Below are 16,836 nucleotides of genomic sequence, written 5' to 3' on the forward strand. Positions count from 1 at the left end.
TGACGCAGGACTATAAATAAGGCGCACAGGTCTTAAAGTCATTTTTTGGACGGGAACGCCTACCTTGCATGTCATTAACGCAAGCCAGTTTCCCGCATCCAGAAAATGACGCACATGGAGGGATTTTGACATTCGCGGGGTCGGGCGTCATAGTATAAATATGGTGTGAGGTTTGCGCTGAATGTGCTTCAAACTTTTTGACTCACATTCGGCGCAAACAGAGTATAAATATGGCCCATAGATCGGTGCTTGTACCTTAATTCTGCTATGTTTCACTGTCGCTATAAATGAACCTTGACACTTTATGGGCGTTGATGTAGCCCAAGTATGCACTTTGGCGAGCATTGCTTCTGGAACATTCTGGCAGCCATTTAGGCCCATATTTATACTTTTTTAGCACCACATTTGCGCTGCTTTTTGACGCAAAAATGGCGCAAACGTACATAATACAATTGTATTTTGCAAGTTTGCGCCGCTTTTGCGTCAAAAAATGACGCAAGTGCAGCGCTAAAAAAGTATAAATATGGGCCTTAGTCTTTCGCATGATGCCCTTCTTTTTCTTTCAATCTATACGCCGTCACAAAATGTTTCTAGACACTTTCCTTTGTGTGGAAATGAAAATCCATATCTAAAACACAACTTCTTTTTATATGCAGACATCACTCAGTGTCCTACAGTCTTTTGCTTCTGATTAATTTTCACACTCATGACTGGCTCACTCTGGGTACCTACAGCCTCCATGTCAGCAGCTTGTCTCTCAGCATCTTCCTCAGCTCTGGCAGCCATCCACGCTCACTACAGAATGAGTTTGTCTCAGTATTCTTCGTCTGAGTGAATCGGACAAGCATCTATCAATAACTCGAAGACACATGGCTTCTTCATCCTTAAATTAATTGAATTGTTTGATGAGTGCATCCATTCTTTCCATAAATTCATCAGTTGTTTCACCGACTCTTGACTGAAAATGTATTGTTCATAATCAACATTTGGAACTGGATTGAACTTAAGATTTAACACATTTTTGATCTGACGGTACGTGACTTCTTTATCAATTCTCAACATTTTCTTTATGACTACTTTCACACCATCACCAGCAAGATTTTTTATATATTTGATAAGCTTCCTGTTATCTTTCTCTTCAAGTGCATCAACGAAATCTTCAAATGTCTCTATCCAAGCAGTCCATCCATCACCAATATTTTGCTTTTTGGCAGTATCGAAAGGTGGTGGTGGATTCAGGAAAGTGGCAGCATTGTGAACCATTGGGGAACTCACTGATTTTGAGAGTAGCGTGCTCCCTGATGTTGGAGTACAAAAATGTTTGTGCAAACTTTCTTTGAAGTCTTTTGACGTGTGAGCCATATTCATATATTAACAAATCCAACTGTTGCCTTCAAATCTTTGCTCTTTGAAAGCCTATGAAGTTGTTCTGAACCCCACTCTGCAGATTCATGAGCAGCTGCATTGGGTATTGACAGCTCAGTAAGCACAACCCTGAGCACTTCTTCTTGAGCCACTCCGTCGAATGTTGTGGCATGATGACCATCTTTAGCGGGCTCTGTAAGTTATTTATTTCCTCCTTTCTACATGTCACTTTGTATTTTCTGGCACCTGGTGGATCTCTGCCTTGCAGCACTTTGTGAAACACACTGTATCCGCCTTTAGCGTTAACACTCCATACAACGTATAACTTCATTTTGCACAGCAGTGCGGTACCTTTTAGTAGGGTCTTGGTTGTAGCTTCCTGACCACCGATACGCAGGCTTCTTAGTGAAGGCTTCTTTCCATTCAAATGCTTCACAGCGGCTGGAGTTGCACTTTGAGTCCACATATGCCAACCGTTGACGAAGGCACTTCTTCAAAGGCACATGTGGCATGCACAAGCAGTTTGCTTGGGTCACAGCAAACACTCCAGGAGAGCACTTTCATCTTTAGGTTACTTAACCCCTATCTTGTTGCCAGTTGTAGCATCCTCCTTAGCCTGGGTACCCACCAATGACTATGGGCCACACAGAGCTGTAAATCACACATCTTTATTCCTCTGCGTGTACCAAGCTGATACAGAGTCCTCTAGAATCCGAAAAGAGTTTGTCCTAAAGCATGCAAGACATTACAGTACAGTGTCCTAGAATTATCTTTGAAAATGTCTTTCCACAGACACTGTGAGGAACATTACATCTCTTGGCTAAAACATTATAAAGAGCTCATTTTCTCTCCGGCTCTTGGGAGACCACAGTAAAGAAGATGACTGCTTTCTTACTCAGTTTAATTATCATGTTAGCAGCTGTTCAAGTGGTAAATCGAATGGATAAATACTCAGTTTCAATCCATTAAAAAAATTGTTGGGATAAATTTCTGCTTTGACGGAATATGCAGGGTGTAATAATCAATTTATGATTCAGCAAATTTAATTTCAAATTTGATGTCCACTGAATTGAGTGAGAGTATGTTCATGGAGACTTAGCATGTCTGTTATTTAACCACATTTTCTGTTGTTTTTTTCCTGCCATTTTTCTGTTTGACTCTTGTTGACAGAAGAGACTGTACAAGATGGAACTTATTCTACCAATTATTGTGTGTTCTTGAGACCAAAGATGTCCTTATAATTGGCTCTCCTGTTTGTTCTGCTTTCCAAGGTCTGTTTGAACAAAGGGTGGAACAGTATTTAGAAGAGCTTCCAGACACCGAGCAAAGTGGAGTTAATAAATTTCTGCGAGGTCTTGGTAAGTAAATTCCATGTGGAATAATTTAACAAATACAACTTGACAAGTTCATATCATGAACACACTCCGGGATCACAATAATTTCTTGCATTAGATATATCCATTTACTCACACTGTTAGACTGCAACATCATGACCTCAGATTAGATGAGAATAAGTTAAAGTTCTCATGCTTACAGTGATAAGAACAGACCATGGTTTTGCATTAGAGAAGAGAAGAGCACAAATTGTGACTCCAAAAGCCTTTATTGCATTCTTGGCCCTGACTCCCCACAAAAGATGTTGTACTAAAAATTGTCCAAATTGCATTCTTTTGAGTTTTTTAAAATGCTCAGTATTTTTTAACATCAAGAATAACTGACTACAGCCTTATTTAGAGTTTGGCGGATTGAGTTACTCCGTCACAAGTGTGACGCTATCCCGTCTGCCATATTACAGTTCCATTGTATCCTATGGACATCGTAATATGGTAGACGGAATATCCGTCACGTCCGTGACGGAGTAACCTGTCCACCAAACTCTAAATCAGGCCGTTAATATTTTTAATATAATATTTGGCCAAGTCTAGGGCTTTCAGTTACATATTTGTGTATAACACATAGCATTGGATCCGCAATCCCTGTATACAAATGTGTCTCTAATTTCTATATAATAGGTGGCTTGTGATGCACCTAGTCTCCTATTATTTAAAGGATTAAGTACCCCTGCCATACATTATAAGGATATTACCAGCCATCCAGTAGTTCCATAACCATGTAGAGGTAATGAGGCCGAAGGCTGAGTTCCTTTATAATGTTATGAAACTCTGAGTTGACTTGCAGTATCCTTATCATATAAACCAGGGGTTATTTTATCCTGTATAATTCATGGTCCCCCAATCATCTTTCCCACAAACCACACAAATCCTTTTTGTGTAGATTTTTCATATAAAAGAGAAAGCATGTTTGCAAACATGAAGAATAATAATAAAACCTCTAGTGCAAAATAATTAAACACACCAAAAACATGTTAGATATTTGTTGCAAAAGATATTAGAAACAGTTTAATAAAGTCAGTTGTTTTAAAAAAAAAAAAACGCAGTAGCTCTGAATGTGTAGAAATATGCAGAAAGATTCTATCTTTAACAGCTTTTTGAAGTTTTCAAGTTTCTAGTTTTATTGTTCATGTTTGCAAACATGTGCTCTCTTATATGCAAGAGCTGCGCACCAAGGATTTGAGTGGTTTGTGGGCAAGGTGATGGTGTGACCATGTATTATAAGGGTACTACCTGCAGTTCATGTTAACGATATTGCAAGTCACTGTGGAGTCCTATAACCGTATAAAGAAACTGCCTTTATCCTCATTCCTACATAAAGTCATTGAACTCCTCGGTGATTTGCAATATTCTTATAATGTATGGCAGGGCATACTTTATCACATATATAACATGGATAGGAATATCATGCCAAAGGCATGAGTGTCCAGAGAATTTTGGAACATATATGTCAGAGGAGAAAAGACTTATAGAACTTGTTACTTGAAACATGCAATTTGTCAAACAGTTCTGAAGATAAATGGGCTCTATTGCTGTTGGAAAATGAGAAAATTATGCGTAAGTATGGGAGAATGTAAAATTATACTTAAACATGGGAGAATGTTCTTAAGAAAGAGGGTGCAAAGTTAAGTGCATGCCTCGACCCCTCCGATGGTATTATGGAAATATCTGAAATTATATATATTTTTGCTAGGATTCAGGGTCCCTAGTAGTACCAGTAACTTCACATGGTGGCAGCAGACACTTCATGATAGCCACCATATACTGCGAACTGTGTATTTTGATGGCTGTCAAAAAATAGGTAGATGGATAAAAATGTAGGGTATGCCCTCATGTGGATCCCATGCTCACTGTGGCACATTACATAGGCTGTACCATACTGATGATGGCTAAATATGATCGATCCAGCCTGGGGTTCCTTTTGTTCCTGTTCAGAGGAGACCTGGCTTACCAGTTTGGAGAGGATTGTTCCTGCTGGAGAAAGGCCAAGGCTGAATGGTGACCGCTCTAGTTTCTCGTGGCTCTGTGCACTAATGCATCCACTCCGGAAATGTGAGCTAGACTTCATTGAAACAGGTTAAAATACTGGCTGGTCCACTCAGCCTTTCATCCTTCAGAGGCCAATAAAAATAATACCATTGAGTTGGGTAACAATAAACATCTGTTCAGCACCAAGGTGACCCAAGGGATGAATCTTAAGCCCATGTGACATTTCAATTACACTTGCATTTCGCAGTATCCTTATATGAAATTATGCCATTATGGCACATCACGAAATTATGCTGCTGTTTGGAGCAAAATTATAATACAGAAGTGCAAGAACAATGAACAACCAGAAACAGCTGTTGTTCACACTAAATTGTTTTTTTCACGCTACTCTTTGAGTGCAAAATGCATCCTCGTGTCAAAAATTGATGAGGACACATTTTTTGCAAAAATATATTGTTCTATGACATTTGCTATTCACGTAATTTAGCTGAAATTTAATGTAATTACTAGAAAACAAATAACACAGATTTTACACACCCCTAGTAAACATACTTTACAAGTAAACATGTAGCTTTTTCTGTTTGAAGTATCACAGTGGGCAAAACAACGATGGACTCGGATGCGTCCCCGAGTAATTTCCAATGTCTTATGAAGGCCTTCCTGTATAGATAGTCCAAGACACTATAGGGCCTCCGCTCTCCTGGCGCGGGCCCTGCAGTCGTGGTTGGACCTCCGGGATGGGTGCCTGCAGTATGAAGTTTCCACCATGACTGCTGGGCCTCCACCACGAGTGCGGATGCCCTTTGTTATTCACTCCCTTTGTGTTTTACATATTATCTCTGCATGCAGTGTTTGAGATTCTACATAAGAGTGATATGTAAAGAAAACAACTTTTTTTGTATGCCATGTGGTTTTGTTGCAGGTTTGAAGTCCGACATAGAATGCAGAAACACAATGCATATTTTATGCGTATACCAACACGGACCAGAGGGTGGGAACATGAACTGCCTGCTCATGCAGATACTTTTCATGGTTGAAAAATGAAAACAGAAACATCAACACAGTCAGACTCCAGGGGCGATCTTTAACACTTCCTGCCCACATTAGTTGACTAGGTTGCTGAATATAAAAACCACACGCTATCAAAAGATGTCACAGTGGCTCAATTGGTCCTTTGACTGGAATCATGTTAGTAAAACATGAGGACTTGAGTTTGAATACGGCAATGTTGGAACTGGAGTGATGAATGTGTCATGTTTTTAATCATGCTACCGCTTTGCCTGAAAACAAACTGTGTTTGCAGTTTGAAACGTAGGAGCTGCCGGCAGGCATAAATTGTAAGAGAGAAGGAAGATTTCAGAGAAACTGCAGTTCAAACAACTGTTGTTTCTCCACACTCCACAATAGAGATGCACTTCATACATTAATTTAACCGCCCTTTCTCTGTCAGTGTGGTAATGGGTTATAAAGAAGCATTGGCAAAGCTTTAGGTCTCGCCTATGTAAGAGCTATTGGCTTTGCCAAAGTGTTTTTACCATGTTGCACACCAGTGTGGCTTCTCTTTAGCATAGCTAAAAGTTAGTGGCATAGAGTAGAGTGGCGAGGTGTGGAGTAGAGTGGAGTGAAGTATTTTGACATAGAGTGGAGCACATTGACGTAGAGTACAGGGGTGTAGACTGGAGTGCATAGAATGTCATAGAGTGGCATGGCATAGAGTAGAGTGGTGTAGAGTGGAGGAGTGAAGTAAAATGGAATAGTGAGTGAAAGAGTGGAGTGGCATAGAGTGCAGTCAAGTGATATAGAGGGAGTTGTTTAGTGATGAAGAGTGGCATAGAATGGAGTAGAATGTTGTAGAGTGCATTCTCATAGAGTGGAGTGACGTAGAGTGAAGTGGCATAGAGTAAATTAGCATACCCTAGAGTGGAGTAGTGTTGTATAGAGTGGAGTGATGTAGAATGGGGTGAAGCGTCAGAGTGGAGGGGCGTAGAGTGGCACAGATTATTGTAGAGTAGAGTGGCATACAGTGGAGTAGAGTGTTGTGGAGTGGCATACAGTGGTATGGAGTGGAGGTGCTTAGGGTGTCATAGACTGGAGCTGCATAGAGTGGAATGCTGTAGAGTGGGGTGGCATACAGTGGAGCAGAGTGTTTTGGAGTGTCACAATGGAGAGCAGAGTGGAGTAAGGTTGTGTGAAGTAGAGTGTCATATTGTGTTGTGGAGTAGAATTGTGGAGTGGCATGGCATGGCATAGAGTAAACTAGATTGTGAGAGTGGAGTGGCGTAGAGTGGAATGTTGTAAAGTGGCAGAGAGTAGAGTGGAATAAAGTGGTGTGGAGTGTTGTAGATTGGAGTCTTTTGAAGTGGACTGTTGTAGAGTGAAGTAGAGTAGAGTGGAGTGTCATAGATTGGAGTGGTGTGAAGTGGAGTATTCACGGTGTGCTAGCGCACTGCTTTTACAGACAACACTTTTTCATTTGAAATTACATATGCACATACAGGTTTGCTGATAAAACTATACAGCGCACAAATGATGATGCATTGGAATGGCATTGCCGAGTGCACTGATTTGTTTTGATTGTGTTAAAATATTTGTTTCCACCACACTCCAGAATTACATAGAAATGTTCCTCATGTGTGCTTTCCTAATTCTGATATATTCAGAAATGTTTGTACAGTTCATTTACAGACATTTGATGTGCGCTAGAAAAACAAACCTTACCTTTCTCATCCTCAGTATCTAGCAGGATTGTCACATAAATCCTTTCACTTTGAAGTCAGAGAAAGAAAAGTAAACACAAGCTCCCTCTGAAGACAGAGCCTGACATTTGACTTCTGTCCTTGAAATCACAGCAAATGTGCCAAGATAAGAACAACATTTAAAGGCCTGTTTACAAAAAGTGAGCACTCGTGAAAGAAAGAGTACAGTAAATAGGCTATGCTCCATGAGAGGAACAAAGACGTGCTGGAAAGCCTAAAACAAAAAAAGACAGAAAATAGAAAGCAAGGAAATGTGAGTTACAAACCACAAAGTCGATGGTAAACAATAGACAGAATGTATTCCCAGGGAAGCTTTCATAATGTCCCAAGAAGTATTTTTGCAACCAGACAGCAGTGCTGTCTTTTAGGCTCAAACCTAATGAGGAAAATGTGCAATGTGCAATTCATTAAAGCAGCATCTTCTGAAGTTATGAGGGTAAGAGAATGTAGTTGCCCTACTGAGGCTAATCCTGTGTCCTCATTCCAGTGTTTAAGTTGGACCAACTAATCGAAATTAAACATGGTTACTGTTTAGGAATTTGACAGGATACTGGTGAGAAAGTGATTTATTTGCCTTTTTTGTGCATGTTGGAATCCTTTAATGCGTTTTTAAAACCTTTCAGGTCTATCAGTTCATTTCACATTCAGGCTTCAAGGTCTTTCATTTGCAATCTTTGGTATATAGAGAATATATGCACCTGTGCCAGTGAAATATGCAGTTTATTACTATTATAATATTACTATTATTCAGTCTGGGGAGGTATCATGACCCAGGAGAGGCAAAGCCTCATATGATTCATGATGCCCCTAACCTTGGCTATAAATAGCATTTTATTCTCTGTGTCTGCATATATGGTTTATGCCATAGCGATTATGCAAGTGTATTTATTCAAACAAATGTGAGTGGAATCCACAGTGACCCTGACAGAGAATAAAATTAAAAAAGTAAATGTTCAGGACAGCGTCATTCCCTTGGAACCAAACGCTACCCTCACATGTGATACCACAGGAGTGCAGCAGGAGCTGCTGTACAAGTGTCCATCCGATGGTTCCACAGTTCCCCAAGAAAGCTTGAACCGTACCGCAGTTCCATGATGTGGAAGCTTGCGTGGCGGGCACCAAACAAATATCACGCTACCCTAAAATCAATTTTTTAAAAATAGAATGCGATTTGGGCACCATTGAGCAGCCCCTCACTCTACCCAGCCAAAGGCTAGCATGTTGTCAGAGGCTGTGCCCCTGACTCTCAATTTTCATTACACTTGTTTTTTATGGACTTCAGCTCGCCCTTTGAGCAGACAAACTTTGGCCTGTTTCGATCTAGGCATGGATTTTAATCTGATTTATTTTCTTCCTGACCTTCAGCTTAATTTGACAGCTACTGTGAGGAATGGAGCTGAGGGGTGAATGGACAAGATCTTTAAAACTATAACGTGGGGTCAAACAAGGGTGCATTTTGGCTCCCTTTTTATTGACACTCTACATAAATGATTTGGAAAAACGCTCTTATAAAGGGGTGTCAAGATGTGCCAATAGTGGGTAAACGCCTAATCCTGGATTGCTTTATGCTGAGGATACAGTGTTACTGACATGAACTGCTAACAGTCTACAAAGTTTATTAGACTTTTTTTTTGTCCTTTGTCTTTGGACCTTAACATCAATTTTAGTAAGTCTAACCTAATGATTGTGGGCCGTAGATCCAGAAAAACTCAAACTTATAATGTTAAGGACAGCATTATAAGCAATGTCCATTCATTTTGCTACCTTGGTATCATGTTTGACTGTACGAGTAATAAATCAACTCATGTTACTCACAAAAAACATTTGGGCCCATATTTATATTTTTGGGTGCAAATCAGCACTACCGCAGATTTGCGTCAAAAAGTTTAACGCCGGCTAACACCATTCCAACGTGCCAGCCGGGCGCCTTATTTATGGAATGACTGTAGCCGGCGCTGCGGCCTGGTTAGCGTCAAAATAAATGAGGCAAGGGAAGACTGGGGGTTGTGCACCAAAGAATGGTGCAAGTCAGGTTAGAGTCAAAAATATTGGCTCTAACCGGACTAATGCCATTTTTTGATGCACAATCCCCATGGAAATTACTCCTGTCTTAGCAAAGACAGAAGTCTTCCCCCCTTGCCCAATGGCCATGCCCAGGGGACTTCTGTCCCCTGGGCATGGCCATTGGGCCCAGTGGCATGTAGGGGGGCCCAAGTTAGGCCCCCCCATGCCACTTCATTTTTTTTTTTTAAATACTTACCTTCACTTACCTGTACTCACCATAGATGGGTCCCCCAATCCATGGGTGTCCTCCAGAGGTGGGCGAGGGTGGCAGGGGTTGTCCATGTGTGCAGGGAAGGGCAACTGTGGACTGCTTCCATGGTCTCCCACCATGGAAATGTGCCCACAGGTCCCCTAACGCCTGCCCTGACCCGGGCAATAAAAAACGGCGCAAATCCAGCTTGGCGCCATGTTTCAAGGCCCGCCTCCTCCTGTGCATCATTTTGACGCCAGAAGATAAATAAGGCGCACATGCCTTAGAGTCATTTTTTGCACGAGAACACCTTCCTTGCATGTCGTTAGCGCAAGGTAGGTTTTCACGTACAAAAAATGGCGCTCACTCCATAACTTTGGCGCTAGAGGGGTCTAGCGCCAAAGTATAAATATGGAGTTACGTTTGCGCCGAATTAGCGTCAAAATAAATGACGCAAATCCGGCGCAAACAGAGTATAAATATGCCCCTTATTTTCCTGACCAATCTCTGTGGTCCAGAACTTTTCCACCAGACTGGCTAACAAGTCCCTTGAGGCAATGCCTAAAATGTATCAGGCTACGGGACAGGCACCGGACCTTGGGGCATAGAAGAGGGACTTAGACTTATGCATGTTAGCCGAAAAAGTGGTGTATGAGGTTGGGGGTGCCATCGGAAGTGGGCGGAAAAATAGAATGATTGGAACTCTTATAGGGGCCTGATCTGAGGGGGGTTGAAGTTAGCTGATGGAGACACAACAAATTGATGAGGAATTAGAAGGTAAACACACAACGAGAAGAGAGCTCGGTATGGGGTCGAGGGTGGCTTGAACCGATTCTTGAAGGTATTCTGAGATGTAAGACAGTGCTAATGTTAACTGTTGTTGATTTACCTATCAAACGTTCAATAAAAAGGTATATGTAGGAAGTTGGCTCTGTATACACTATTTCAAAGTAAGGAATAGTATGCACAGAGTCCAAGGGTTCCCCTTAGAGGTAAGATAGTGGCAAAAAGAGATAATACTAATGCTCTATTTTGTGGTAGTGTGGTCGAGCAGTAGGCTTATCAAAGGAGTAGTGTTAAGCATTTGTTGTACATACACACAGGCAATAAATGAGGAACACACACTCAGAGACAATTCCAGGCCAATAGGTTTTTGTATAGAAAAATATATTTTCTTAGTTTATTTTAAGACCCACAGGTTCAAATTCTACATGTAATACTTTGCATGAAAGGTATTGCAGGTAAGTACTTTAGGAACTTTGAATAATCACAATAGCATATATACTTTTCAAATAAAACACATATAGCTATTTTAAAACTAGACACACTGCAATTTTCACAGTTCCTAGGGGAGGTAAGTAATTGTTAGTTCTTGCAGGTAAGTAAACCACCTACGGGGTTCAAGTTTGGGTCCAAGGTAGCCCACCGTTGGGGGTTCAGAGCAACCCCAAAGTTACCACACCAGCAGCTCAGGGCCGGTCAGGTGCAGAGTTCAAAGTGGTGCCCAAAACACATAGGCTTCAATGGAGAAGGGGGTGCCCCGGTTCCAGTCTGCCAGCAGGTAAGTACCCGCGTCTTCGGAGGGCAGACCAGGGGGGTTTTGTAGGGCACCGGGGGGGACACAAGTTAGCACAGAAAGTACACCCTCAGCAGCACGGGGGCGGCCGGGTGCAGTGTGCAAACACACGTCGGGTTTGTAATAGGAATCAATGGGAGACCAAGGGGTCTCTTCAGCGATGCAGGCAAGGGGAGGGCTCCTCGGGGTAGCCACCACCTGGGCAAGGGAGAGGGCCTCCTGGGGGTCACTCCTGCACTGGAGTTCCGATCCTTCAGGTCCTGGGGGCTGCGGGTGCAGGGTCTTTTCCAGGCGTCGGGATCTGAGAGTCAGGCAGTCGCGGTCAGGGGGAGCCTCGGGATTCCCTCAGCAGGCGTCGCTGTGGGGGCTCAGGGGGGACAACTTTGGTTACTCACAGTCTCAGAGTCGCCGGAGGGTCCTCCCTGAAGTGTTGCTCCTCCACCAGTCGAGTCGGGGTCGCCGGGTGCAGGGTTGCAAGTCTCACGCTTCTGGCGGGAAACGCTGTTGTCTTTAAGTTGCTCCTTTGGAAACAAAGTTGCAGTCTTGGGTGAACAGGGCCGCTGTTCTCGGGAGTTTCTTGGTCCTTTTAGAGCAGGGCAGTCCTCTGAGGATTCAGAGGTCGCTGGTCCTGGGGAAAGCGTCGCTGGAGCAGTTTTCTTCCGAAGGGGGGAGACAGGCCGGTAGAGCTGGGGCCAAGGCAGTTGGTGTCTCCGTCTTCTCTGCAGGGTTTTTCAGCTCAGCAGTCCTCTTCTTCTTAGGTTGCAGGAATCTGAGTTCCTAGGTTCAGGGGAGCCCTTAAATACTAAATTTAAGGGCGTGTTTAGGTCTGGGGGGTTAGTAGCCAATGGCTACTAGCCCTGAGGGTGGGTACACCCTCTTTGTGCCTCCTCCCAAGGGGAGGGGGTCACATTCCTATCCCTATTGGGGGAATCCTCCATCTGCAAGATGGAGGATTTCTAAAAGTTAGAGTCACCTCAGCTCAGGACACCTTAGGGGCTGTCCTGACTGGCCAGGGACTCCTCCTTGTTATTCTCATTATTTCCTACGGCCTTGCCGCCAAAAGTGGGGCCGTGGCCAGAGGGGGCGGGCAACTCCATTAGCTGGAGTGCCCTGTGGTGCTGGAACAAAGGGGGTGAGCCTTTGAGGCTCACCGCCAGGTGTTACAGCTCCTGCCTGGGGGAGGTGATAGCATCTCCACCCAGTGCAGGCTTTGTTACTAGCCACAGAGTGACAAGGCACTCTCCCCATGTGGCCAGCAACATGTCTCGAGTGTAGCAGGCTGCTAAAACCAGTCAGCCTACACGGGTAGTTGGTTAAGGTTTCAGGGGGCACCTCTAAGGTGCCCTCTGGGGTGTATTTTACAATAAAATGTACACTGGCATCAGTGTGCATTTATTGTGCTGAGAAGTTTGATACCAAACTTCCCAGTTTTCAGTGTAGCCATTATGGTGCTGTGGAGTTCGTGTTTGACAGACTCCCAGACCATATACTTTTATGGCTACCCTGCACTTACAATGTCTAAGGTTTTGCTTAGACGCTGTAGGGGCACAGTGCTCATGCACTGGTGCCCTCACCTATGGTATAGTGCACCCTGCCTTAGGGCTGTAAGGCCTGCTAGAGGGGTGACTTATCTATACTGCATAGGCAGTGTGAGGTTGGCATGGCACCCTGAGGGGAGTGCCATGTCGACTTACTCGTTTTGTCCTCACTAGCACACACAAGCTGGCAAGCAGTGTGTCTGTGCTGAGTGAGGGGTCTCCAGGGTGGCATAAGACATGCTGCAGCCCTTAGAGACCTTTCCTGGCATCAGGGCCCTTGGTACCAGGGGTACCAGTTACAAGGGACTTACCTGGATGCCAGGGTGTGCCAATTGTGTAAACAAAGGTACAGGTTAGGGAAAGAACACTGGTGCTGGGGCCTGGTTAGCAGGCCTCAGCACACTTTCAAATCAAAACATAGCATGAGCAAAGGCAAAAAGTCAGGGGGTAACCATGCCAAGGAGGCATTTCCTTACAGTATACAAAACACATTATCAGGCTAAATGTATTGCCATTGCCTCTTTTGGTTGTAACATTTGGCGATATTTAAGTAATCCTTTTTTTTTTTCTTTTTTTTTTTTTTTTTTGCGAAATGATGGAAACTGTTTTTTTAAATGCCCTTTATCCCTGTCACACAGTGTTGCCTCATTTATTGTTCATGAAGAATTGGGCCAAGGTTACATATCCGATGTGATTCAAGTTGCACCTGCCTCTGCTCTGGATAAAATCTGAGACTATTCTGAAACGAGCCACAATCAGGGAATGTTTAGGACTGGATTTAGCTAGAAAAAAAAAACCTGAGTCTGCTTTCCATAAGTGAAGAGTCTTTATGAGTTGGCTGCTAGACCCGAGGCTATTGTTAAGGCTGATCTTGCCTGGACGAAGCATGCTTTTTGACTATGGAGGAAAATCAATAGTCAGAAGAACTGTGTAAACCTACAGTGCAATATCATATACTGTACCTTTATTGAACTTTATCTAGTATATGTGACAAGAAACACACATCGTTTTCTATGAGCCTCTTTTAGGTTATTTTTTAAAAACCTTTATTTGTCATTGTATAAACACGACAGCGAACAACAAAGCAGCGCCTCGATAATGCAAAGTACAGTCACATCAGAGCCACTCCCATTTTGGGTTCAATTGAATTCACTCTCTGCCTTTCCCCAAAGGCTGATTTGATGTGTATTCTTTAGCCATCTATAGATGTGGCCCTGTCTCTTCAAACGATAGTATGTGTGTTATTTCTTTTTGTGGGTCTATCAGAAACTTCAAGGTACTTTTTAGTTCTTTGGTTGAAAGAGAAAAAAATGTCTCAGGTCAGGCCTGCCTTAATGTATTTATAATTCTTGCAAGATCCCCAGACTTGCTTATCCTTTGGAGGATGTTTAACTGAAGCTATTAAAATGATTATGATGATCCATTTTAACTTGTTTTTAACATTTAAATACCGATGGGTGTATAGTGATGTGGTCTTCCAAGGCTTTTTTAAATAAAACTGAGTGGAGATTATATGATTGGTTGACTCTTCTTGGTCTAGAGGATCCAAAAGAACCTTGAGCTGAGCCACAGCCAGATATCTGGGTCGAGCTTGGCTCGAACCTCCAGTGGCTCTCCCACCTCTATCACAAAGGGGACAACCAACTACAATTTGGTAAATAAGGATTACCAGCACTACAGTGAAAAAGGTAATCGATCACTGTGCTGCATGTGTCTTATCTATGGAGGGCTGTGCATAGCTGATTTTATTGCAGCTAAGAAAAATGTGAATTGCCACAAGAACTGGTATTACCACACCGAGTCCGAATGGTAATTCCCTATTTTTCAGCCCTTCAAGAATTCACCACATTTTAGCAGGAGAATTGTCTGTATGGATCCGTGGGATTGAAGTATTCCTGTATCTCCTGTAATTCGTGATTAATATGAAAATACTATTTACACCCAAATTGGAAATTATATCTAAATTGTAATGGAGGACTGTGCCTGTATTCGTTTCTGCTTATGTCTAGGGGTATCTTTATGTCTGTTGTACAACAAGGTGCGTTTCTGCGCGTTTGTCTGTGTCTATATGCCATCCGCCTCTGCATTGTTGTTTGGAAGTGTGTTGTTCAGTTTGTGCATGTATTTCAGTAGGTGTGTTGTCTGTCTCTTCATCCATCCTCATGTGTGCCCTTCTGTAGGTTCCCGCATAATTTTATGGGACAGTATGTGAATCTCTCTGTATACCTGTCCTCTGTTTACTCTGTGTGTCTTTGTGCATGCATGTTTATTGGTGGTGTTTATAAGTGTCTGTTGCTCTAATGACAAGGGCGCCTTTGGTTGTATGGGCTATGTTTGCATACATGTCTGTTCGCCTGTGGCTCTGGCTGCATTAATGTGTGAACCATGTGGTGTAATGTGCATGTATTCAGAGAGTCTCTGTGTGGGTGTATTCTACAAAAGACAAACCCTCTGGTTTTGTGAAAGCTTGCTTTTCTCTTTGGCATTTACAGCGTGCTGCTCATTTATCATGCAAAACGGTGCTTGGCTTAGGAGTAACATCCAAATGTCTGCTTATGTGTGCCGTTTGAGAGTATTTGGCACAGATTGAAATACTTAACTACCTCCATGCAGTATTCCTCTTAACATTGTAGTCTCCCAGCTGTCCCTCAGCAGTCGACAAAACAACAATCAAATCCTAACAGCTGCCATTTTCTTTTTGCTGCAGGAAATAAAATGAAGTTTCTTCATAAGAAGAATTAATGACCTTCTACTGACATATATATATGTATAGATACAAATGTGTATAACAAAAGACTATTTATGACATTGTGCATAGAACCTCTGAAGAATTTCCAATCCAGAGAAAAGGACAAAACAGGACAACATAAGCTGACTGAAGATTCAAGTGACTGCTAATGCTGCTTGACAATGTGCCAACGAAACAAAGAATGCACACAACGGTTCTTTATGTGTTTGGATTTATAAATATATATATATTTGTAAATATGTTGTAAGCTTTCTGAACTTGTACTTTTTATACTGAGCAAGGAAAAATGTGGTAAATGTGTGTATTAGCCCCAACATTGACAGTTGCATCCTTGGTAGGAATGGATGTTGTGCTTGGTGGAAATAAATAGCCAATGATGTGCCGCTGACTGTCTCTAAAAAACCACTGCCGCCAAAGGATGCTTGTAGGGAATGATATCTGAACTTCCAGTACTGTGGTAATGAATTAATTCACTAGTAATGCAATGAGATTTGTTGTGTGAGAGGTTTTAGTGTTGTATGTTACAGAGTTTATATTTTAGTTTTCCATTGAATAACGAAAATAAAAGAAGCATCAAGATATTCTGCAACAAGGTACTGGGTTTAAATTCACAAAGTTTCCAATTATGGTCAGTAAACTGGTTGTATACGTTCTGCACTATGCGAAAAATGAAGATTTCCTAGTATCTTGACTTACGGGCTGCAACACTGAGGTACAACCTTTCAAAATGTATGTATGTCTATTAAACGTTGTAAATATATGTCTTGGCGACTAGTGATTTCATTTCTTCATATCATTCACCTAATTCACTACAATTTGACCAGAAACTCATCTCTTTTACCATTGCATACCATGGCTTAAAGATACAAGAGGACAGTTCATGGCGCTGCAGTAACAGATGGTGGTTCAAAGCAGCTGCGAAGGAGCAGCCAAGGCGCACGGGTGAACAGTGGCAAAAAAGGAGCAGAGGCCAGGGAGAACAAGCATTTGCAAAGCGATGGGTCTCGCGTTTGCTCGAGTTAGAGCTATTAGCATAGTAAATTCCTAACTGGACTTTTTTTTGCCACATAAATTGAAAATAACAAGTAAAACAGTCGACATAAGTGAGCCTATTCAAAGCGCCACAGTCGTCATGAGTGCAAAATAGAAAAACAAAAGGAAAAAGAAGTTCGCTCGCAGTCAAACATATCGGCAAAAGTGCAATTATTCATGTAATAG

At 42.4% G+C, this 16,836-nt stretch overlaps 1 protein-coding gene across 5 annotated transcripts in view; it reads left to right on the forward strand.

Annotated features, from left to right (window-relative positions):
• The window catches only part of DENND2B (DENN domain containing 2B), a 916,594-nt gene extending 900,216 nt beyond the window's left edge, over positions 1-16,378 (forward strand). For all 5 annotated transcript variants that reach the window (XM_069223658.1, XM_069223659.1, XM_069223660.1 and 2 more), the window contains 2 exons: positions 2,637-2,723; positions 15,577-16,378. In XM_069223658.1, coding sequence (XP_069079759.1) covers positions 2,637-2,723; positions 15,577-15,611 — 122 coding nt within the window. In that variant the 3' untranslated portion in view covers positions 15,612-16,378. The remainder of the gene's footprint in view (positions 1-2,636; positions 2,724-15,576) is intronic.
• Positions 16,379-16,836: the final 458 nt, after the last annotated feature.

Source organism: Pleurodeles waltl, chromosome 3_1 (assembly GCF_031143425.1).
Source record: "Pleurodeles waltl isolate 20211129_DDA chromosome 3_1, aPleWal1.hap1.20221129, whole genome shotgun sequence".
Taxonomy (NCBI): domain Eukaryota; kingdom Metazoa; phylum Chordata; class Amphibia; order Caudata; family Salamandridae; genus Pleurodeles; species Pleurodeles waltl.